The 24782-nt window shown below is 38.5% G+C and overlaps 1 protein-coding gene across 5 annotated transcripts in view; it reads left to right on the top strand.

Annotated features, from left to right (window-relative positions):
- The first annotated feature begins 1101 nt into the window (after positions 1-1101).
- GADL1 (glutamate decarboxylase like 1) overlaps positions 1102-24782 on the top strand; it is a 161997-nt gene continuing 138316 nt past the window's right edge. For 2 of the 5 annotated variants that reach the window (XM_072726622.1, XM_072726624.1), the window contains exon 1: positions 1326-1422. Coding sequence is in view for 1 of the 5 variants with exons in the window: in XM_026000900.2 (XP_025856685.1) it covers positions 1386-1422 (37 nt within the window). In the remaining 4 variants the exon portion in view is untranslated. Of the gene's footprint in view, positions 1423-23313; positions 23797-24782 lie in introns of those variants that run through there. The other 3 variants (XM_026000900.2, XM_072726625.1, XM_072726623.1) reach the window with 3 other exon arrangements.

Genomic DNA, 24782 nt, shown 5'->3' on the forward strand with positions numbered 1-24782 from the left:
TTTTAAATTGAGTTACCAAAGGTTAACTCCTGGAGTTCCTGTTTATGTTTTCATCATTTAATCTCAGTCCTTCATCTGCTGAAACTGTATACAAGAAATTAGATGGGGGGAAGAGGTCACAGAAATTTCATAAAATTTGTCTTCAGGATCTTCACTTTACTATCTTTAATAACTCTAATTGTCTGTATATTAGGAATAATAATAATTCTTACTTGAGAGCAAAGGTCTGCCCTGTCTTCACTGATAGGGACTTAAACTATGTTAAGAGAACAGGAGAAGTTAAACTATGTTGGGAAGCAGAGGAAAGAATTCACCTGCTAAGGAACCATACTAGGCTCTGTGCAAAAATAAACCAGGATTTTTTTTTTTTTTTAAGCCGGTTGAAAGATCAAGATTACAAATGCAGTTCCCTGATGTAGTTGTCATAAATGTGCTTTGGAATGGCATTAACTGATTGCTCCTCTCATATCAACAGCCTAAGTTAAAAGCTCCCAAGGGAATTTCACTTTAAACATAAAGCTTGTTAGAGGAGTGACAAAAAAGCAGCATTCACTGATTAAATTTAAATTTACAACAGGAACATGGCTACAGCCCAAGTTCCACGGGCTTGCGGGAAGAAATACAACGTGGAGAAAATTTCAGTCTGAAAACCAAATAGATATTGGGTCTTGCTAATTCACCACCTCCTTTTGCTCACCGGCCCGCTGCCTTTCCCTTCTCCAACTTGGAATTTTGCAGAGGCAGGAGAGGCTGAAATCGGAGAGGGGAAAAGGGATTCACTTGTAGAACTCCGAAATGTCAAGGCGGTACTGAATGAATGGGGTGCGGAGCCTGCTCACCACCGCGGCGGCCCTTAAAATAGGTTCCCGGAGCTGGTGGCCTGCAGCAGGCATCAGATTTAGCCGAGGGCTTCTGGGGCCAGATCGGACGCTGCGGGACAGTTACTCCAAAACGCTGGAGTCTGGGAAAGTCACAGGCCGAGGCTCGCTCACCTGCCTGGCTCGGGAGAGGCGCTGGGGCAGTTGTCTGCCTAATTCCACCCATCGAATCACCCACGCTCCTAAAGCCTGTTCCCCAGCGCTCCCCAGCGAGGGCAGAGGGCCCCTGGCCGCGGGTCGAGTCGATGGCATGCAGCCAGCTGCACGCCAAGTATTAATAGAGAGCCTTGGGCTGCAGGAGGCTGGCCCTGGAGCCTCGGGTTGCAAAGTGAGAGGAGCGCCCGGCGTGTGTCCTCGGCTCTCCCTCTGCAGTGGCGCGCGCCCAGCTGCTGCCCGTGCACCTGCGGGGCCCCCAGGGGGGCGCTGCCTCAGCAACTGCAGCCGCCGCCGAGGCCGCCGAGGCCGCGGGAGCCGCGCGGGGGGACAGCCCGGAGCCGCGGAGCAGCGATGAGCGGCCACCCGGACCGCGACGGCCCGCTGGACGGTAACGACTGGCCTCCGCCTCCGCGCAAACGCGGTGCTAGCCCCCGAGGCGCTCCCCACGCGGGCTTTTAGCTCGTGGATGCTGGTTGGCCCGGGGGCCGGGGAGGAGGGCTGTTTCTCTGTACCGCGGCTGGGTGGGGAGGGCGTCCGCTTCCTCGTGGAGTTTTTGCAGCCCTTTCTGCAGCTTTGGTTTTTTTTTTTTTTTTTTTTTTTTTTTTTTAGAATTTAAACAAGTTAACTTTCATAAAGCGCGGGGAGCGGCGCTTGCGCGGCCCTGGCACTGGGCGGGTTTGCTAAATGGAACGAGACGCACGTCGGGGTCTCCCTGCTGGGCGCGCCGCGTGGGCATCCTTAGACCCCGTGGAAGCGTCTTCCCGGGAAGAAAGCTGATTTTGCTTCTACTTTGGGTCCAGCACAGCATCACCGCTCCCACCTCCCAAGAGGCTACCTTGATCTTGCAGAGAGGGCGATGCCCTGGGAGCCTGCGGGTGGGGGGACTGCCCTGGACGTTAGTGCCTGAAGGAAAGTGTGGTGCAGCCGAATTCCCCAAACGGATGCTGTAAGGCGGAGGTCATCCGTTCTACCGGGATGTCCTGGTGGCCAGCTTCAGCGAGCCAAGGGGCTTAGATTGCTCTGAACGTGTGATGAAATACTGCGAACCCTTTTGCCTTGGAAATGCCCCCATGTACAAACGTTTGAATGTTTGCTGAAGATTTCAAGCTGGGCCCCTTACCTGCACCCCCACCCTCCCGGCGACCCCCGCTGGTGAAGAGCCCCTGCTTGGAAAGGTCATTACTGTTGCTACTCAGGCATTTCCACTAACTAGTTAGTTGTTGACCTTTTAGGAGGAGCGTTCCTCCAGGAATAACTCCTCTTTGCATCAATACCCTTTCGGATTATACTGAACACGACTTAATGAAGCTGTGCTAGGTTGAGGCTCTCTGGGGGTTTGGGCTCAACAGGTACGTCAGGTACCCTGGCTTGCGTTCCCTGCGGATCATTCTGAGGGCGGGGAAGTTTGCATGGTAGTTGGCAAGACCGGAATCCTTGTACTACAAGAAATATTTTTTCGTTTGTTCCTTTTAGTGTCACCCCAAAAGTTCCCAGCATAACTGCCCCGGATCCTATCCAAAATGTTTTTGCAAGTTGCAATGTTATTGTGTTTCATTATCTGGTACCCAAAACTAGCGCTTTAAACTGCTGGAGCTTTTCCTAAAGCTATTACTTTTGCGTTTCTAGGGTCAGCACACTGTAATTTAAGACATCTGGCTATTTGACAACTGATTGAGAAGTATAAAGTAGACTATTGATTTAAAAAAACAATCGTAATAATATGGCAAGCTTCTTTATGTGAGGCAAGGATGAGCAGGGTAGTTGATCTGACTACCTGAACCCTGCACTGTGGTGTTTGTTTGTTTTTGTTTGTAATCTTAATTCTTGTTTCAAAGCTATATACCCTTTAGAACTCTGATAGGAACCTAAAAAAAAAAAAAAGCATCTATTCTTCCAAAATTAAACATGCATCCCGAAAACTGGACATGTCTTGTGATGATTTCAATAGTTGCCATGTTTGAATAGTGAGTGCAAAGTTTAACCTTAAATTTGAATTCCAGGGGATACCAGAAGGCTTAGGCTGTGTGTCTGGCCATCCTTGAGCAGGTGATAAGGCGATAACATGTCTGATAACAACTAATTGTGCCAAATGTTAGCTATGACTCTTAAAAGAGCACAGTGTATCTATCTGTGAGACTTTGTAAATCTCTAAGGATGTATGATCAGATCCTGCAAGGTGACATTTGATGAGTATGTTAAATGATATGCCTGTGTTAAACTCCTGTTGACTATCTGTTACAACCCTATACATTATGGAAGAACATCATAGGGAATCCTGTTGCGGATACAGAATTCTTCATGCTTGAAAACAGTTTATGATCTTGCCATAGTACATCCGAGAGAAGTTCAGGCAATTAATTATATCAGATTGAAATTTTAATGCCATTCAAAATTATGAGTTCGTTGGAATCAAATAATATTTCCCCCTGTGTTTTGAAATAATAACACAAACCTTCCACATAAATCAGCCTCCAAATTCATTCTTTTTACTTTATTTAGCTTAGATTCTTGTTAAAACACTTTTAAAATGGAAGCAAATTTCAAGCTTCAATGGCGGGGGTGGGTATAGATAATTTTTTTCTCTTGAAAAGCTGACCTTAAAATACTGTTATAAGTCTGGTATATTGTAATGAAATCAGAACTATGATATCCAGGAATAAATTTTTACGGTAATTTGTTTAGTGCTCCCTTTATGACTCAAAGACAATGACAAAAGATACTAATTTTCCAACATGTTGTCATGTTGAATACACTGCTTTGTTGAAAATCATAGTTAAGCTAACTTTTGATCTCCCCTCTGCCCTTGGCTTTCCCTGGTTTGTTATATAAAGATGCTGTGACAGTTCATGAATAACTAATTTGTAAGTGTTCCCTACTTGTTTTGCAAATGTACTTGAGGTGCTTTCGGGTGCTTGGAAGTTGAGCATCTTTTGCTGATATTTTGTTTGTAGAGTTGGCTCTGGAACACAACTGTTGTGAACTTTTGTAAAGTGGGGTAGCCCTCTTCTCCCCACCCCCCACCTCCTCTGCCCTTTTTAAAAATCACCATTCTTTTGAATGGAAGGGTGGATGAGTAATCTTTAATCGGATATATTTACACACTTTGCAGAAATTATCATATTGCTTCAACACCATCCCTGGGAACATCATGATACTGTTCTTTTCAATTTCTCACTGCTTCTTCAGTTTTCTAACTGAGAAGTGGGATCCTGGGCCTCTTTTTCTAGGGTCTACCAACAGCACCACCTTTCTCTTCCAAGTGGAGAACTTGGTTCTGAAGGAGATCCTGATCTCTTTTTCTGAGATGTTCCCTCATGGGCCCCACTCTGGTAACCTCGCTGAGTGTCCCTGCGACCCCATCCCTGCCTTAGTCAGCCCTACCATACTTCTCTAGAAGTCTGAATCTCTGGATTTGAGGGTGGTACCTCTGTTCCATGGCACTGTGGTAGAATGGAGATGGAAATGGGATAATATCTCAAAGAAAACAATATCACAAAAGTAGAATCTCTCCCCATTAAATTTGTTCCTAATACTCATGGATTCTGGCACAGTCTTTGTCTCTTCCCTCCCCACTCTCCTTTCACCTTGAGCTTCTTCTTCTTTTTTTTTCTTCTAAGATTTTATTTATTTATTCATGAGAGACACACAGAAAGAGGCAGAGACACAGGCAGAAGAAGAAGCAGGCTCCCCGAGGGGAGCCCAATGAGGTACTTGAACCCAAGATCCTGGGATCATGACCTGAGCCAAAGGCAGACACTCAACCATTGAGCCACCCAGGCGTCCCTTACCTTGAGCTTTTGATGATCACTGAGAGACCAGATGGATCTCCATGGTGGTTGGTTCTGTGCTCACTAAACTTCTTTTTGGATTATGAGGGATTGATTATGTAAAACATCTAGCTATTATTTAATACCCTTGCAAGCACCACATATGTGAAGAAATATAATTTTGCTATCATCTTGGGGGCACATATCCTATGCGGCCCCTTCCAACCATAGCCCCTTCCCTCTTCCATAAGTGACCACTACCCTGACTGACTTGGGATAGCAATTACTTTCTTGCATTTTTTTATAGTTTAACCATCTAATTATGCATTCCTAGACATAGCATTTTAGCATTACCCATTAAGAAAAACCTGTGATAGGTCTTTTAATTTATGGATTTATCCTCCTGTCCTTTTCTATTCTTATAATTTATCTGTTAAAGACTCTATGTTATTTGGCCTTTAGAACTCTCCACAATCTGGATTTTTCTGCTTTTGTGCTCACAATTCAATATTTTCCTCAAAGATCATCTTCTTTTGAGCTTGTTTATATCACCCTAGCCCTTCCTCCTACATTCTCATGGTTAAGTTACATTTCTCAGTTTAATCCTTGACTTTTAGAAACAGCCATGATTTAATTTTATCTATTAGGCTTTTTATTATTAGGCAATAAAGGATTTTATTGACCTTCTCATATTCTGCCTTCAATACTTACATTATTTTCATTAAGCATTATAATAAGTTGATTGAAAATTGATGCTCTCATTTACTAATTATTTTAAATACTAGTAATTTGGGAGCACTATGGGAATTTTGTAAACTTTTATATTTTAAGCCCTCTTATGATCTATTTTCAGAATTTTTCACCTTTTCTTCTATGCTATTTTTGGTCTCATAATTAATATTCAGGCAATTATTTCTTCTTTCTATCATTAGTAAGACTAAAATGTTAGAGTGCTTTAAATGTAGGATTTAGTTTGAAAAATGCATATGTTGAGTTACTGAAATTGTAGTAGGCTGCAGGATAGTTTGTACAATAAGAGTATGTTTTATTGAAAAATAATAATTCATTTATACATATTGAACTGGAACTGAAAAAACTTACACTTGAGGATTAAAAGTGGTTGTATACGATTGGATGGATAATGGATTTTTTTCTTAGGTTCTTCTGCTTATCTGTATTTTCTGTAGTGTACTTGCAATGCCTTTGACAGAAAAAAAGAAAAAAATTAATTTGTTAAGGAAGAGTTTGGGGATGGGGTTTTTGCTTTGCTTAAATGTTTTTCTCACTTATTTTAGGCTAGGCTTTCATTTAGGTTTTTTTTTTTTTTTTCTTACTTAAGCATGAATGTCATTTCTATTGTTTAAACAAATCCTGGTATTGGAATCTAAATGTGTTCTTATTAATCCCCGATTGCTGAACACTCAAGTTGTTGTTTCAACAGTTTTTTTTATCACAAATAAGATAGAAGATAAATAATTGGCTAAAAATTAATTTAAAATACAGAAGCAAAAGAAGAGAGAACTCTAGAAATCTAGAAAAGAATTAACAATGTTTTAAGGCATAATATAGAGATGAAAATTAGCATAGGAGTACATTAGGATTGCCAATTCCTGAAAATCCACTGATCAGAAATATGTATTTTTTCGACCAATGGTCATCCTGACCAATTTGCACTTACTCACGGCAGTGACGGGAAAGGACAGAGTTTGAACTTTGTTTTTTATAGACCAAAGCTCAGTTTCTGACTCATAAAACAGTAAGGCCCCTTTCTAAGCATCAGTTCTGTGAGACTGTATGTAAAATACCTGGCACATTGAAAATTAGTATGTCCTACCTTCTTCCCTCAATAAATATTACCACATTGAATTATATGGATAAATATGCATAGAACTCTATATGCATAGAACTTTATGCTTTAAAGTAAGATTTAGTTTAAATAGAACCTTCAAAGCAAGTAACAAATGCATTGTAATAAATGCATTGTAACATGAGGAAGGAGACCTTTGACCTGTATCATGCCTAATAGAGTAATTGAAAATATGACAGTGATTTTTTTTGAGAGACAGAGATTTCTACTAGTCTTCCTACTCAGAACCGAAACAGCACAGACAGAGAATACAATAGAATATTATAGCACAGGACACAGGGTTTTTTGTTTTTGTTTTTGTTTTTGCTGCTGATTAAGTTATGATGGTTGAGGTCAACATTTTCCTGGATCTCTGCAAGGACAGTCTTCCTCTGGAGAATGTAGGGAACTGAAGCTGGTTGGCTTCCATTGCCAGCACTATTTTAAGGACCATCCCTTCAATAGATGATGCAGGTTTGAACACAAAATGAATCACAGAGACCTCCAATGTGGGTTTTCACTTGATACTCCTTTCATGAATAATACAGCATAAAATTCTCATGAAATGGAGTTATTATAGAGCAGGGATTTTCCTGACTTAGTGAAGCTTCATTGCAAGTTCCCAGATGTGGTTTAAATACTTAAAGTTGTCTTGTCTGTGGCTTCTGTGGTAGGGCCCCTTTCAGCTAGGGATGAGTCCCAATAAATGTTGGTCCCAGACTTAAGAGGACGCCATGGAATGCATCTTTGCTGTTCTTTTCCTGCTTCGTATTGGCGGTGGAATGTCTAACTTTAGACTAAAACAGGAAAGCATGTGGATTTAGAATTGAAAGATTTAGACCAATGGGATGCCAGCTATCTGTTCATAGCTGGCTGTCTTACTGATAATCTCTTTAAAAGGTATACACTTAAATTTTGAATAAAAAACCTTTTAAGAGGGATCCTTGGGTGGCTCAGTGGTTTAGCACCTGCCTTTGGCCCAGGGTGTGATCCTGGAGTCCTGGGATCCAGGCCCACATCGGGCTCCCTGCATGGAGCCTGCTTCTCTCTCTGCCTGTGTCTCTGCCTCTCTCTCTCTCTTTCTGGGTCTTTCATGAATAAATAAATAAAATATTTAAAAAAAACCTTTTAAGATTTATAGTAGCTCAAAAAGAATACCTACAGATATACCTAACCAGGGAGATGAACATTTTGACACTGAAAACTGAGAACATTACTGAAAGAAATTAAATAAGACACAATTAAATGAAAAGACATCCCATGTTCATTGATTGGAAGACTAAATATGGTTAAGATGGCTATACTACCCAAAGTGAACCACAGATTCAGTATAATCCTTATCAAAATTGCAAGATAATTTTCTGTAGAAATAGAAAAATTAATCCTAAAATTCATATGGAAACTTAAGGGACTCTAGCCAAAACAATTTTGAAAAATAAGAAATTTGAAGGACTCCTACTTCTTGATCTCAAAACATATTGCAAAGCTATGGTAATAGAAACCATATGGTACTATTGGCATAAAGACAGATAAGTAAACCAAAATGGACTAGAAGAGAGAATCAAGAGATAAACCCTCATATATGTGGTCAAATGATTTACAACACAAGACCACTCAATGGGGAAAGGACAGTCTCTTTAGTGAACAGTGTTGAGAAAACTAGATATCCACATGCAAAAGAATAAAGTTGGACCCTTATTTCACACAATATGCAAAATAACTGAAAAATGGATTAAAGACCTAAACTTAAGACTCCAAACTACAAAATTCCTAGGAGAAAACACAGGGGAAATCTTCATGACATTTGATTTGGCAATGGTTCCTTGGATATGACACAAAAACATAGGAAACAAAACCAAAAATAGACAAGTGAGACTTCATCAATCTAAAAAGCTTTTGTGCATCAAAGGACACAACCAACAATGAAAAAATAACCTATGAAATTGGAGAAAATATTTATGAATCATATACCTGATAAGGAGTTAATATCCAGACTATATAAAGAACTGTTACAACTCAATTACAAAAATTCAAATAACCCAGTTAAAAATTAGGCAAAAGACTTGAACAAATATTTCTTTAAATATGATATACAAATGACGAGAGAGCATATGAAAAAATGCTCAATATCACTAATCCTCACATTCACTAGGATGACTACTATTGGAAAAAAAACACAAAATAACAGGTTTTGAGGAGGACATGGAGAAATTGAAACTCTTGTAGATGATTGGTGGGATTATGAAGTGATGCAACTGCTATGAAAAACAGTACAGAAGTTCCTCAAAAAATAAAAAAAGAAGGGGTTCCTGGGTGGCCCAGTTGTTTAAATATCTGACTCTTAATCTCAGTTCAGGTCTTGATCTCAGGGTAATGAGTTCAAAGCCCAGGGTGAAGCTTACTTAAAAGAAATTAAAAGTAGACATACCATATTATCCAGAAATCCCACTTCTGGCTAAATGTACAAAAGAATTGAAAACAAGATCTTGAAAAGGTATTTGTACACCCACGTTCACAGTAGCACTATTCACAATAGTCAAGAGGTGGAAGCAACCCAAATGTCCATCAGCGGCCGAGTAGATAAACAAAATGTGGTTTATACATACAATGGAACATTATTCAGTCTTAAAAAGGATAGAAATCTTGTCACATGCTACCACATGGATGAACCTTGAGGACATTGTGTTAAATGAAATAAGCCAGACATAAAATTGTGTGATCAAACAAATATTGTACAATCCCACTTGAATGAAGTAATTAAAGTAATAAAATTCATAGAAGCATAAAGTAGAATGATCATTACCAGGGCATGGGGGAATAAGGGAGAACAGGGAGTATTTAATAGTTATAGAGTTTCAGATTTACAAGATGAAAAGTTCTGGAGATCTATTTCACAACAATGTGAATATACTTCAACGTAGTGAACTGCACACTTAAGAATAGTTAAAATGGTGTATTTTATTTTATTTTTTTATCACATTAAAAGAGGACACCTAATTTAAAAGCAAAACAGGCTTATAAGAATAGAATAATTTGTAAAATAATTTTAAAGCTTATTTGCTTCAGTCAACATGTTTAACTCTTTTTTGTGTATCTTGCTTGCCACTATGAGCACTGAATAATATAACATTTCTAAGATTTGAGATGTATCCAGATGTTTTTTCCTTCATTGAATGATGGGCAGATAACAGTTTTTGAATTCTTGTAGCATTTTTTTATACTGTTTCTGCCTCCTTTATCATGATCTCCCATGAGTGTCAACTATAATTTCTTTCTTCTCATAAATCCTAGTCTCTTTGGTCACCACTTGCCACACTTCCTCTAATTTATTGCTTTTAACAAGCTTGGTTATTGTCTCGTGTTCTTGGTTTTTCTAGCCCACAAAAGGCTGGAATTGTACCTGATGGAAGGTAGATTGCTTCTGAATGAAATGTGAATAGGCTTATCTAAGAAGAGTGTACAGGTATCTATCACATCAGTATTGTTCTATTTGTTTATTTTGCATTCTTTTATATTTTTGTGCACATTTTGGATATTTGATGTTGCCTGGAAAGAAGCTTCCATATAAAGTGTATGCCAGTGAAAAAATATTTTTATGTAAACATATGCATGCACAATTACAGTTCATGCTTACAATTTGAAGAAACTGATGACATTTTATTGCTTGAGAGATATACATGTAAACAGATTTGGCAAGTAAGTCCCAGTTTAAAGGAAAATTATAGCTTTCTACTCACTGAACTGTACTGGGAGTATGATTGATCCCTAACCCGTGTGGAAGGGACAATGCCTGCATGTGCTCACCTTGCTTGCTCTGTTTCTATTGCTCTCATCAGCAGTGCCATTAAGAGATCTATAGCACAGCCTACCGGAGGCTGAGCAACTGTGCTCACTCTTTTTTATACTGCACATGATTTTTTAAGAGCTTTACTGAGGTATGATTTACATATCATAAAATTCACCTGTTTGAATGTGCAATTCAATTTTTAGCAAATTTACAGAATTGTGCAACTCTCAGCACAATCCAATTTTAGACCACTTCTATGCATATGATATTTCAAAAAATATTACCATGCTCTTTTTTTTTTTTTCTGTGTCTGAGTACCTGCTCTTTTCTGCAAATAGCTGTCTGCTTAAGAAAGATTACGATCCTTACAGGTAGAACACAAAGTGAAAGATAATTACTATTTAGATTCCAGTGGTCAAAATAGGAATTTCAACAGAAAACAGTAGTTTCATAAGTCAGGCTATTGCCTTGATATAGGACTCTCTAAATTCTTTTATTTCCCCCCTTTAACATGACATACTAGACGTAGAGGACAAATCTGTGGAGTTTTTCCATAGTATAGAGAAGATAACCTTTATGCACCTTTAAAACTAGGATGTAAAAGGGAATATTTAATGTAAGAAGAGTCAATGAAAAATCTCCATTCCTAACATGAGGTGATAATAGGGAGGGAAAAAGAGATTGAATCAAGGGAGACAAGTGTTGAAAGACATGGTATCTATTTCTCACTACTTGGGTTCAAAGCCCATGGGCTGGTAGAGGCATCAATCATTTATATAGTAGGTTTATAGAAACATTGAAGGCAACAACAGAGATCTTTACCAGCTTCTCTTGGAGGAAGCCACCTTGTAATCTCTTCAAAGCAAAAGGATGGCTCATTGAAGTTGGATGAGGAGAGAGAAGCTGGATTTAGTCTTTTAAGGTGTGGAGGTGGCTCTTTCAGAGGAAGGGGGTTGGATCAAGTACTCTTGATCTTTCCAAGGGTCCCTCTGATGAAGATGAAAGCAGAAATCATGGGATGGATCTCCTCTATGGGGGAGGTGATGAAGGATGTGGCATAAGCCCAGAGAGTCTATACCATTATCAACAGCCAAGGAAAGGTCACCTCAGTCATGGAGCACCCCAGTATCTGACCAAGGTGAGGGAGAAGAGACCATGAATATGCCTCAGCTGTGATGGCTAGGTGGTAAAAGATGTAGAAAGTGAGACTGTCCAGAGACAAAGGTGCCAGGGGACACTATGCTAGAACCAAGGACCTTACCATTCTTCTACCATCTTGAAATTGAGTAACTTGCTTTTCTACCCATATACCTAGAAGTCATCAAGAAGAGTATCAGGAGAAGGGAAGGGAAAGTGGAAATCTTAGAGATCAAGCATTTTTACACAGTAAAACTGAGCATTGTCTAAAGAGACTGTTTAATTTATTATATTTGACCCAATTTTAACAGGATTGGACTATATAAGGTAAATGTTGTTACCTATTTCCAACAATGGGGCCTCATGGGAAAGACAAGATATTAGAAATAAGAATAAAAATACTTAAATTTTCTTAGAATACCGTGTGTCATAAAGGTAATGATGCCACAAATAAGCTTGAAACAAATGAAACTGGCTGCTTCAGCCATTACCATTTGACACCGATACTGTCTTTGAGGAGTGCAGTTGACAAAAGTAAATATGCACAAAGCTAGGCCTTAGGTATTCTGATGAAGCTCCCATGGTAAGTGATACTTAGCAGAAAAGTTATTTATTTTTTAAAGAGGGAAAAGCAATAGGTATCAAATGTCAGTCAAGTCACATTGTAATTTGAAGCTAAAGTATTACTTCATTCATTCATGCCTACAAACTTTTAAAGGCAACGTAATATAGAGAGGCTTTTGCCATAAAACAGCTTAGCTGTGTTTAAAATCATCTCCATGGCCCTAACAACCACCTTCTTCATCATTTCCTCCCAGGAACCACCACCATGGCAGTCCAGAAACATTTTAGGAATTCACAGTAGTATAGAGCATTGATGAGGACCTCTTTTAGAATTGTTGGGATATGGGGCGCCTGGGTGGCTCAGTGGTTGAGCATTTGCCTTCAGCTCAGGTAGTGATCCAGGGGTCCTGGGATGGAGTCCCACATCAGGCTCCCTACAAGGGGCCTGCTTTTCCCTCTGCCTATGTCTCTGCCTCTCTCTGTGTGTCTTTCATGAATAAATAAATAAAATCTTTAAAAAAAAAAAAGAAATGCTGGGATGTGATTTGTGTTCATTACATGAATAGGATTTTAACTGAAAAATGGTTCTAGCCATAGAATCATTGACAGGTGGAATGGCAAGACATCTTGTAGAGCATCATTTAACCAGAGTAAAGTTCTACCAGCAGTCACAGAATTATGTAGGGCTAGACTGGGGGCTAGAACTCCCCCATCCCAAATTTCAAAAGGTTCTTTCTGCGCATATTGTCAGAGAAGATCATTAAAATTAAGAAATCAACTGTAAAATACTGTCAAATCAGAGTTAAATTTTACGTTTGTTTCCACCAGCATCTGAGGTGTAGTGCTAAGAATTTCAGTATTTGGGAGTTTCTTAATGGGAAATATTACAGAGCAACTCTCTAAATTACTGGATGTCAGCAGGCCATTGTTAAATATTAAAATCTGGTTTGGTGATTTCGCTGCAGCACTGACAAATTTTGAATTTCCACACTCCAATTTTTGCCTATTAAGTATATTGCTAAGTCCTCCTTTTGTTTGAGTTTCTTGCTGATAAGACTATTCCCAATTCAGCACCTCTGGATGTTGTGTTGTTTGATCTCCTAATGCTCTGCATCGACTTTCAAAATCAATAGAGACTTAATTGGTATTTTATGACATATCTTATCTGTTCTTTCAAATGCTATGCAGGCCAAAAAATACATCCAGGGAACATATTTTCTTCATATGCATTTTCATCATGGTATATTCTGTTATGCCATCAGCTCAGTTTTATTTCAGTACCTAATTTGTGTGAAGCACTGATAGAGGAGAAAGAAAATCTATGAAAAATTGAATTTCCTAATATTTGTCGGTGGCCTTATTTTTCAAGTTGATGGCACAACAAAAGAGAATTTCAGAAAGTAAATGTGGAACATACATATGATGACAGTTTTGCCCAGAAGTGTTCAATACAATATGTCAGTTTAGCAGCTAATTGTTCTCTTATTGTTTCATGTGTGTTCGTCCAGTCTCCCTGGTGAGAGAGGCCGCATGGTTTAGTGAAAAAAGAAGAGACATTGCAATCAATCATAGTTTGAATATCAGCACTGCTATTTATTATACCAGCTATGTGACCTCCACAAAGTTAATTAACTTCTCTGATCCTCATTTTCATATTTATGGAAATGGGAATGATACTCATTGCATGAGGTGTCATAAAAAGTTGTGTAAAAACATGTAAGTGTCTAATACAGTGTCTGTCTGGGCCACAGGCATTCAAAAATGGTAAATATTTGTCTTGATTTGGGTTTTCCAGAAGCAGACCATAAGTCAAGGATTAGAGCATAATTAGTTATTTTGGAAGCTGGTTTCAGAGATAGCTAATGTAGAATATATTATAAAGCAAGGTATCACTATGGGTAATTGAAGCTTAATTCTGCTGGAGAACTCAGGTTATTAGTGAAGAATAGACACCTCAGAGTTATCCCATATAAAAGACAAAAGAGCTGAATATTTATACATTAATTTCTATCAGTGATTGGTTGAGGGATGCTGAGAGGCAACTATTAATTTTTTGGAGCTTCACGCTTGCCACATAAATGGACAGAGCAGGTTTCGCCAAAATAGAAAGGCTTCAGGGAGAGAAATGCAAATGATTGACTTGGGAATCAGATGGCTTGAGTACAGATAAACACGTGAAAAACTGCTCTACTCCATTTTTGTTAACTATTATTACATTTTCTTACTGAAGGACTTTTGTTTCCCTAGCTCCCTACCCTGGGGTGTGCCAAAACCACTTCATACCAGCTCATGAGAGTGTTACATATTCAGAAATGTTGTAAGTCAATTATTAAACTGTTAGTATCTTGAAATTAGGCCATTAGGAACTTTTACACCATAAAAATCAACAAGTGCTACCAATAAGAAACCAGCTTACTAGTGCACTACTGTCCTCATCCCTCTTCTCCCAGTAGATGGAGAATAGGAGTTGCATGCATAGTCTCAGGAATCAGATAGACCTGAGTTCAAATTTGAGCTCTGACACCTTTTGGCTATGTAGCTATGGGCAAGTTACCTAACTTATGTGGGCCTCAGTGTTCTCATCTGTAAAATGGATGTGTTTATAACCTGTACAGCTGTGGTAAAGATGAAATGCAATAACATATTATAATGTAAGGAGTATTCTGGAAGAAGGTATTTATCATACAACTTAAGCCTTATATAATTATGGGAGAGGCTGAGGAAGGAAACTTCCATAAAGAGGAATTGGAAATCAGAGAAAAGTCACTAACTAGTCTTCTGAAGTACCGGTAAGAATGGGACATTTGGAGCTTATAGAGGAATCTGGGAATGCAGGCAGGTACAGTTGCCAAAGTGTGACCAAGAGCAGAGCTGGAGAAAGAAACCTCTTTCTCTGATTAGCTTTCATCTTTGAGAATCAAGAACCACAAATTCAGTTGAGAGAAGAGACAAGGACAAGCCGATATGTGCTGGCATGTCTGCAAGTACTCATCACCGTATCTGACATCAAAGACGGTCAGAGAGGCTGGGTCACTGCTTCACTTCTGAATGTAGACCCAAGAGTCACAAAGAAAAATGGATTAGGAACCATCCAGAGGGCAGAAGCAGACCCTATTTAATATGTTCAATGTGTCCTTGGCTAGATTTCAGAACTGCTGTGGACCAGTGACCGGCCCTGTGTCTTCCATTCTTTCCTGGGAATGTCTATGGCAGTAATCCTGTCCTCACTATTTTATGTTGAGTGTGGTGTCTGATACTTTGTGTTTTTAGTTTTTATGGGTCCCTGAACCAAAAGCAGCTGTAACTGAACTGCCTTATATGCTTGTAGACCTGATACAAATCATGAGATCCTGGACTACAAGTCTGTTTCTGTAACAGGATGAGATTTGGGAAAATTTGGAGATGGGAATAAGAATATCTTGTAGGTGGAAGAAATATGAATAATTTTTAGTAAGAGGGTGAACCCTAGTAGATTAGGGAAAAAATGGCTTCAAATTCCTTTATTCCTTCCTAGTATGCATACCACTTTGCAACATGACAATGTTTTCTGTCCTTAAGAGGTGGGCTTTTTTTTCTTTCTTTGGATCCAACGGTTTTTGTGACTTGCTTTAATCAACAGAGTATGGCAGAGGTGATGTTATGTGGCATACAGTCCAAGGCCTCAAGAGACTTTGCAGCTTTTGCCTTCACTGTCTTCAAACCTGCTGTCACCTTGAGAGGAAGATCAGTCTAATCTCTTTCGAAATGAAAGCCTTTGTGGAGAGAAAGGTCCGGCTTTCCCAATATTTCCAGATGAGTTCAGCTCCCAGCCAATGCACAAGCTAATGCAGTTGTGTGAGTGAGCCCAGGCAAGACCAGCAGAGTCACTCAGCCAAGCCACAGAATCATGAGAAATGATGTATCATTGTTGTTTTAAACTACTATGTTTTGGGGTCATTTGTTACATAACTATAGCTAACTGATACCATCCTCCCAATAAATCATTTTTAGATTTAACTTAACCAGAGTGAGTTTTAGTTGTTTGTATCTTCACAGGATTGCTGTGTGGGATAAATATGCTACTATTTGTAAAGGACTCACCAAAAACCTGGCATGTAGTAAGTCCTAAATAAATCCTAGCTACTATTATATGAAATAAGTTCCAGATGCTTATGAAAGGTGATGTATGGACAGCTCTTAGAGGCTCTTTAGAAGAGAGCACATGACCATCAAACAATCTGTGTGCCACAAAAATCTCATTTTTCTTAAATTCAAAATTAGGACATTTGCTAAGTTATCTGTAAGAGACTGTCAAGCTCCAAGATCCCATGTTCCTACACAAAACTGGCAGCAAACCAACCTTGGCCCATATTCTAGATGGATAGAAACTCATGCCTCAGTGGGTCTCAGCTATAGATTAACCCATACCAATGCCTTTATGTTCTCTTATGCTGTGTTCTGTACTTCATTTATCAACATCAGAGTAGCAATGAGATGTATGTGCATCCCCGAGAGCAACCACATTTGGCACTTCATGGGTACCATCTATAGTAGCTTATGTGACTGTGTTGGCTCTTAGATAGGTTAAAATTTTTATAATATTTGCTCTAATTTTATATGGGGGCAAGACTGATTCTGTGTAGCATAAAGGATGAGAAGGAAGATGCTGGTGGCAGACTCACCTTCTTTCATATTTCACTGAATAGTTCATCTCTGTCCCTAAATTTGCATACTTCACTCAGCAATGCATTTGTCCTGCAGGTGACAGAGTCTTTCCTCATAGAAGGCAGTTTAGACCATCTATTTTTACCTTAAGATGCTCCTTGAAAGGGTCTTACTGCCATTCTAAGCAGCTTCTCAGTATATTCCTCACAATCACATGGAATAGACTCAATAAAAGAGTTTTGGTAAGTGTAGTTTTCTGCATTTGAGGTTGGCCTCGTGTGAGTGTCACAACATGTGTGTTGAGGTGCTAAAGAGATGAGAATAGCTGTCCTCTACTCATCTAGAAGGTGATCTGCCAAAGGCCTGGGCTAGGAGGCAGAACTCTGGGCACAGATGAGCTTCATATCAGAGTTAATCAACAGATCATGCAAATGAGGCACCCATTTATAGCATTTATTTAAATTTTCATTTAAATTGCTGGTTAAATGGAATACATTTAAAATTCTGAAGTCAACACTTGAGCAAATTGGTTTTAAAACTATATATTAAATTGCAGCACATTGCAATTTAATGCATAGTTCCAAGATAATTGCTTATTGCTTTAGGAGTACAAAATATATGTCCAAATAGTTTAGTATGGTTGATGAGACACAGAAGCAGTATCTTCTTGTTTGCCTTTTTCTGAAAAAAGTTACAATGTGGTAATTAGCAACATGATGTCTGAACTCAGGGTGTCGGGCTTTGAATTCTGCCTCTACCACTTACTAGCTCTCTAATTTAGGCAGTTTTCTTAATTTCTCTGTCCTCAGTTACTCTATCTGTAAAATGGAGTTAATAAAGATATTTTCCTCAGAGGGTTATTATGAGGATTAAATGAAGTAATTTGTGCAAGGTGCCTAGCTCAGTACCTGATCTATTATAAATATCCAATTAATGTTAACTCCTGTTATTATTTTATAAGTCTGTTGTGGCATCTGCTACTAGAAAAGATAAAATCACACAAGTGGCTTCATCAGTGGCTTGCAATATATATCGTTTTGGCAGTTTTGTACTAAACTCTTTTTGCTAAGACAGTACTCTACCCATTGACCTCAACCATCCCGATTTGTACTTAAGAATAATATTTTTTCAAAGAGAAAAAAACACCATATTTATTTTCTGACAGTAATTGGGTGATATCCAAGTTTCAGAGAACAATACAAATAGATGGGGGATTCTGAAGGTCCAGAGAGTATACTGAGTATGGTCTGTCTGGTTGGTTTTAACTTTCCTTACTTGGAATTGGCTATAGAAGCTAAGTTATTCAGAGTATGAGTTATGGCTCTCTGGTTGCACAGAAGATTGAATGACTCTTGCTCATTTTTAGGGGGAGTTTATTGAAAGGATCTGGGAACTCACAGAATTGGAGAGAGAGAGAAATAATTAGGCCTTTGAAAAGACAGGAGCCAAGGCAACTCTGGAAATCTGAAATACTTGGTACTTAGAGATAGCCAGAAAAGAGCATAACTTTAATTGACAATCATCACAAGACTGTCTGGTGGGGGAAGGCTGGTTCCATTTGGGATGTTGGTTAACCCCAAAATGCTCTAAGCAAACAAACTAACTAAAAATGGGTATTCTCCCTAATTCAGCCTTATCTCAAAAAACACAGAAGTCACTGATGCAGCAATGAGTTAAGTCTGATGTTTCACAAATAAATGTGTACAAGAAGTAAGATGAAGAGTCAGGACAAGGAGCCAAGATGGCACAGGAAAAAAGTAATAACAAAAACTGTGATGACTAGCATGGAAATGACTAATGAAGGGACACACAGTGAGTACAGTTCCTGGGGAATACATTGCGCCTTGGTGCAGTAGCACCTGCTGAGCCAAATGAAAGTGAATCTTCCATAGCCAAGTTCTCCAGCCTGGGACTGAACCATGGGGCTGAAATTTACTATGTGGGTAAGACAAATTCAGTTTTCTTATAGAGCCTGACTACATTCAGGTCCTTGCAATGTGAAGTTGTACCCATATGAAAAGTTCATAATATTTAGAAGTGGGATGGTGGGTGGGTGGGGTTTCAAGAGCTGCTTATCAATATGACAAGCTAAGCATACAATAGCAGCTTATCACATAATAGTTACTCAGGCAATAGAAATAAATGACTCTAGAAAACCTACTCTCTTGAAAATATCGCAAGGTTACTGTATTCCTGGCCTAGTGTCCAGTGAAAGGAAAACATTTTTGAAATTAAAAAAATATCAATATCCATTATCAGATATCTAATATCAAGTGTGTATAAAGGTCATATACCTCAACATCACAAAAGCCATAAATGACAAGCCCATAGTTAATATCATCTTTAGTGGTAGAAAGCCTTTCTTCTAAGATCAAGAACCAGACAAAGAGGCCCCTTCTCATTGCTTTTATTAAACAGTATTAGAATTCATACCCAGAGCAATTAGACAGGAAAAAGAAATTAAAGACATCCAAATTGAAAAAGAAGTAAAACTGTCACTATTTACAGATGATATAATATTATAAATATAAAACCCTAAGGACTCCATCAAAAAGTTGTTAGAACTAATAACGAATTTGGTAAAGTTGCAGGATACAAAATCATATGCAAAAATCTGTTGTATTTCTGTACACTAATGAACTATCAGAAGGAGAAATAAAATAATTCCATTTAGAATTTCATCAAAAAAGAATAGAATACCTAGGGATAAATTTAACCAAGCAAGTGAAAAACATGTATATTGAAGACTATAAGACATTATGGAAAAAAAATGGAAGAAAACACAAATAAATGGAAAGATATTCCATGTTCATGGATTGGAAGAATTAATATCATTAAAATGTCCATACTACCCAAAACAATGTGCAGATTTGATGAAATCACCATCAAAATTTCAATGGCAGATTTCCAAATAGAACAAATAGTCCCAAAATTTGTATGGAACCACAAGTGTGTGCACACACACATGCACACACAAAGTCCAAAAAGTGAAAGCAATTTTGAGAAAAAGGAGCAAAGCTGGAGGCATCATGCTCCATGATTTCAAGCTATAATACAAAACTATAATAATCAAAACAATATGCTATTGGCATTAAAACAGACATATAGATCAATGGAACAGAATACAGCCCAGAAAAAAAAACACACACACATATATGGTCAATTAGTTTATGACAAAGGAGCCAAGAATATCCAATGAGGGAAAAGATAGTCTCTTTAATAAATGGTGTTGAGAAAACTAAAACTAAATAATCACATGCAAAAGAATGAAACTCAACTATCTTATACCATACATAGAAATTAACTCAACATGTATTAAAAATTTGAACATAAGGCTGAAACCATAAAACTCCTAGAAGAAAACAAAGGCAGTAAGTTCCTAGACATAAGTCTTGGAGATGATTTTTTAAATGATCTGAAACCAAAAATCAAGAGCAACAAAACCAAATATAAATCGGTGGGACTGGATCATACTGAAAAGCTGCACAGCAAAGGAAACCATCAACAAAATGAAAGGGTAACGCAATGAATAAGAGAAAGTATTTGTAAATTGTATCATTTGACTAGCATCCTGGATTCTGAGACACGGGATCTCATAAAACAAAATCCTGGGTGATAGGAGTATGTCACCTCCAAGAAATGTTATATGTTCCGCAATGCTGTGCAGTTAGGAGATGATGCATGGATGCACAAATGATTTTTTCCTGTCTTATTCTGTCACCTTTTCATCCAAAGATCATTAGAACATAGACTTGCTGGAGAATGGGGAACTATCCTATCTTTGGACAGCTCTAGAGCTCATTAGAAAGACATGGAATTCCTGACTTCAAGTTTGCAGCAAAACACTTGTAGAGGAGATATTAAATAAATATAAAGCTACCATCCTGTTCACTATCTAGTTCATGTCCTCCCTCTCCCTAACCCGGATTATTGCCATCATATCTCCCCACCTCTAACTTTTGATCTCCCATCTGACCTCTACATCTATACTCCCTAAATCTTTCTAAAGTTCTCTTCTTATGCCATTTGACATTCACAATGCTTTTCTGAGCAGCAGAGTAGCCTGGGCTGATACAGTTGTGCCCTCCTAACACTCACTTCTCCCCTCTACACACCGTGCCTCTTGAACAAACAAATTCTCAAGAATTCCTAGGCACCAACATACACCTTCATTTCTTTGCCTAGTTCATGCTGCTTTTTTTAATGAATGTTTTGACCATGACCTTTGTTTCTACCCCATGATAACCAATTCCTACTAATCAGTCAGAAGTCTTGATTATCCACAGTCACCCCACCATACTCTTGCTTAACCTGTGGTTTTTCCAGTGGTCCCCATATCATGGTAGGTTTCCACCATTTACCTGGTGGCTAGATGCCAAACCCAAGACTCACCCTAGATTCTTTGTTTTCTTGACCCCTTACATCCAATCCACTAGCAAGTTCTCTTGGCTTTACCACCAAAATGTCTCCCATATTGCACAACATTGCTACATCACCATTGTTACCTCCACATCAAAGCCATCATATCTGTTGCCTGGACTTCCAGGGAGCTTCCTCCTTAATCTCTCTATTTCCATATATGCCTCTGCATAGAACGAAAGTAATCATTTATAAATGTAAATTAGATCATGTTGCTCCTCTGTTTATAATTTTTAAAAATATTTTATTTATTTTTGAGAGAGAGAGAGAGAAAGAGAGAGAGAAGGAGCACAAGCTGGGGGGAGGGGGCAGAGGGAGAAACAGACTCTAGTCGATCAGGGAGCACAATGCAGAACTATCCCAGGATCCTGGGATCAAGACCTGAGCTAAAGGCAAATACTTAATTGACTGAGTCACCCAGGGCCCTGATCCTCTGTTTAAAACCTTTAAATGGATTCCGATTGCTTTTAGAATAAAATCCCTTACCTGGTCTGCCTCCTATCAGTCTTTCCAAAGCTCAGTTTATTCCTTCCTTTTTCCTCACACTTAGGCTGTAGGATCTTTTTCTATTTCTTTCAGAGGCCGATTTATAGATTATTTGCATTTTCTGTTCCTTCCTTCTAGGCTATTCTCTTTACACCTCTTTTTGCATCTGGCTCCTTTTCCTTTTTCACATGTCAATACAAACATCTCTTCCTCAGAAATAGTTCCCCATGACCGGATCTAAAATAGCTCCTTCTTATTCTATTGAGTTATTCAGTTAATTTCCTTTAGAGCATTTATTAAGGTCTGTAATTATTTTAATTAGCTATCCATTTGCCTTTTTATTCACTATATCTTCCATCTACCCCAAGTAAATGTAAATTTGTGTCTTCTTGTTCATCCAGAACATGACAGGCTCTAAATTTATATTTACCGAATAGTTGAATGAAAGGCCATCCTAACTACCATCAAGTCCATTTTTAAAAAGGACTTTCTGCTTCTCACATGCAGAAGCTCTTCTCTGGAGTTTCAGTGTGTTTTCTCTGCCCACAAGCATCATGTTTTATAGAACACGGGATGGGTGGGATTCCAGGTATTCATAAACATGTGTAATTTTCCTTATTAGATTTTGAGGTCACCAGCTATGTGTCTGATTCATCTTTGAGTCTCCACAGTGCCCATCCCAATGTTTTGCACACCGTATTCAATAAATATTTCAGAAAGTATAAATAGAAGAAGTAGCAACTCACTATGGATTTCAACTAAGGAGAACTTATTCCTCAAATATGACTTAACCAATGATATAAATGTTCTTTTCCTTTTTTTCCTTTCTTCCTTTCTATTTCTTTCTCCCTCTCTTCCTTTCTTTCCCTCTTCCTTTCCTTTCCTTTCCTTTCTTTTCCTTCCTTCCTTCCTTCCTTCCTTCCTTCCTTCCTTCCTTCCTTCCTTCCTTCCTTCCTTTCTTCCTTTTCCTTTTGCCAATGGATAGCCATCTTTAGCTGACTAAAATTGAAGCATAGATTTGCCTTTTACTCCTACAAGTGGGTTGCACCATGGGAATTATTCAATCTCTAAGTAACCTTTTTGATTCTACAGAATCACAGAGGTAGATTCAGAATCTAAATCCCTGCATTTGTTACTATTATCCAAATCTTCAGAGGTTTTTCTGCCACTGCTATGTATTGTTATTATTTCTTACTCTTTGTTTATTTCTTATAGTCTTCTTCCTTGTAGGTTGTCCTATAGACAACAAAGGGTAACAAAGTTACCCTCTCGTTGATATGTTGTTTTGAGTAGCAAAATGGCTTAAAAATGGTGTGAAATTTGAAAGGGATGCAAACAATTTAAGAGCCTGGAGTACTAGCCAGGTATATAAACTAAATTAGGTATCCACTCTTTTGAGGTTAGATGAGACATCTGACATAGAAAACTTGAGAACAGAGGAGTGTCTCCTCAACTTTCAACTGTATTTTCTTTCATTCTATTTCCCTAATTATTCTCTTTCTGGATGTTTAGCAAATTGAGAACAGAGACTCTGTGTTGTTTATGTCTATATCCCCAGGCATCAGGTTGGGTGCTTGGCACATAGTAGTCCTTTTTTAATTTATTAATTAATGCTATCCTCTTTTTCAGGCTTTGATTCTCATGCCTATCTTGGACTGACTTGCTGGGCTTACCAGGTCCTGACCCTCAGAACTCCCTTGGTCCTCAATGTCCTTTGACAAGTTTTCTGAAGAGTTCCTTGGTTCCCACCTAGATGCCTGGATTCATTTTTTTTTTTTTTTATTGTTCCTCCTTCCTATCATTTGCTCAAGGATTATTTTCCTATGGCTAATTTTTTTCTTAACAATTAAAGTCTTGGATGGGACACGTGCCTCTACCTGGCAAACTTTCTGACAAAGACCTAAGGCTATTAATTCTAGCCTTTATGTGAGCCAACAATGTAATGTGGGTGCCAAAAGAGAGTCCATGTAGACTCAGTCACATTAATAGTTACTACTTATTGTTCACTTTACTCCCTTCCTGGCACTTTGCTCAGCAGCTTGCATGCTTTGCCACATTTAACCCTTCCAATGACTCAATAAAATGGACATGGCTATTTTCCCCCTTTGTCAGGTAAGAAATCCAAATCAAATGGAAATTAAATAACATGGATGAAGTCACAGAAGCACAATTAGAATTTGGGCCAGGATCTACCTGATTTCAAAGCTTAAGCTTTGTGACAAACTGGGGTGCTAATGGAAACCTTGTTAATGGAATCATGGTGACCAGAGCATGGGAGATATGAATTCATTCTATTTAGTGCTAGGGATACCACACCTGGAGTTTTGTACTAGGCCTCATTTTATAAGATAGAAATAAACTGACCCAGACTAGTGACCATGGGTTACTCAGACACAAATGAACAAACTGGAGCAGTTAACTAGCAGAGAGAGAGAGAGGGAGAGAGAGAGAGAGAGAGGAGAGTGATAGAAGTCGTTCTATATTTGGCTTAGAGTTCTATGGAAGATAAATTAGACTCTGTCTACCTACTCACTGCAAAAGCCTGTGGAAATGACACGGGATGCATATTTGAAGTCACTATAAGAAAAATGTTTGTGACCATTCCAGCTGTCAGTGGACTGGTACTTTAAGTGACAAAGTTTTAAAATTATTATTAATTACTGCAGATATTCAAAGAGAAGACAAATCCTCTAGTTGAAAGGTTTCCTCTTATACCTTAATTTCTCCTATAACCCTAAACCTTAACCTCAAATGTTTGCACTGTTTATGTTCAAAACAAAACTTCTCTTTAAAAAAACAAACAAACAACAAAAAAAACTTCTCTTTAGTGTCCTTCTCATAGCACTTGGCACCTACTATCTTGTAGTGTGTGGTTGTTCAGTACTCTGAGGCTGTCCATTACAAGGACAGGAACTGACTCTGCTTCATCTTGCTTTCATTATTACCTCCCTAATATAGCCTTACAAACTGTAGATGCTTGCAAAGCAGCATCTTACTGCTCTTTCATAGAACTTCAATGTTATTTACTCCGGTTTCACTACCTACTAGCTTCGTGACATTGGGCAAGCCAGTTCAACCCTGTCTGTCTTAGTTTCCTC

The sequence above is a fragment of the Vulpes vulpes genome, chromosome 11 (genome assembly GCF_048418805.1).
Source record: "Vulpes vulpes isolate BD-2025 chromosome 11, VulVul3, whole genome shotgun sequence".
In the NCBI taxonomy this organism is placed as follows: Eukaryota; Metazoa; Chordata; class Mammalia; order Carnivora; family Canidae; genus Vulpes; species Vulpes vulpes.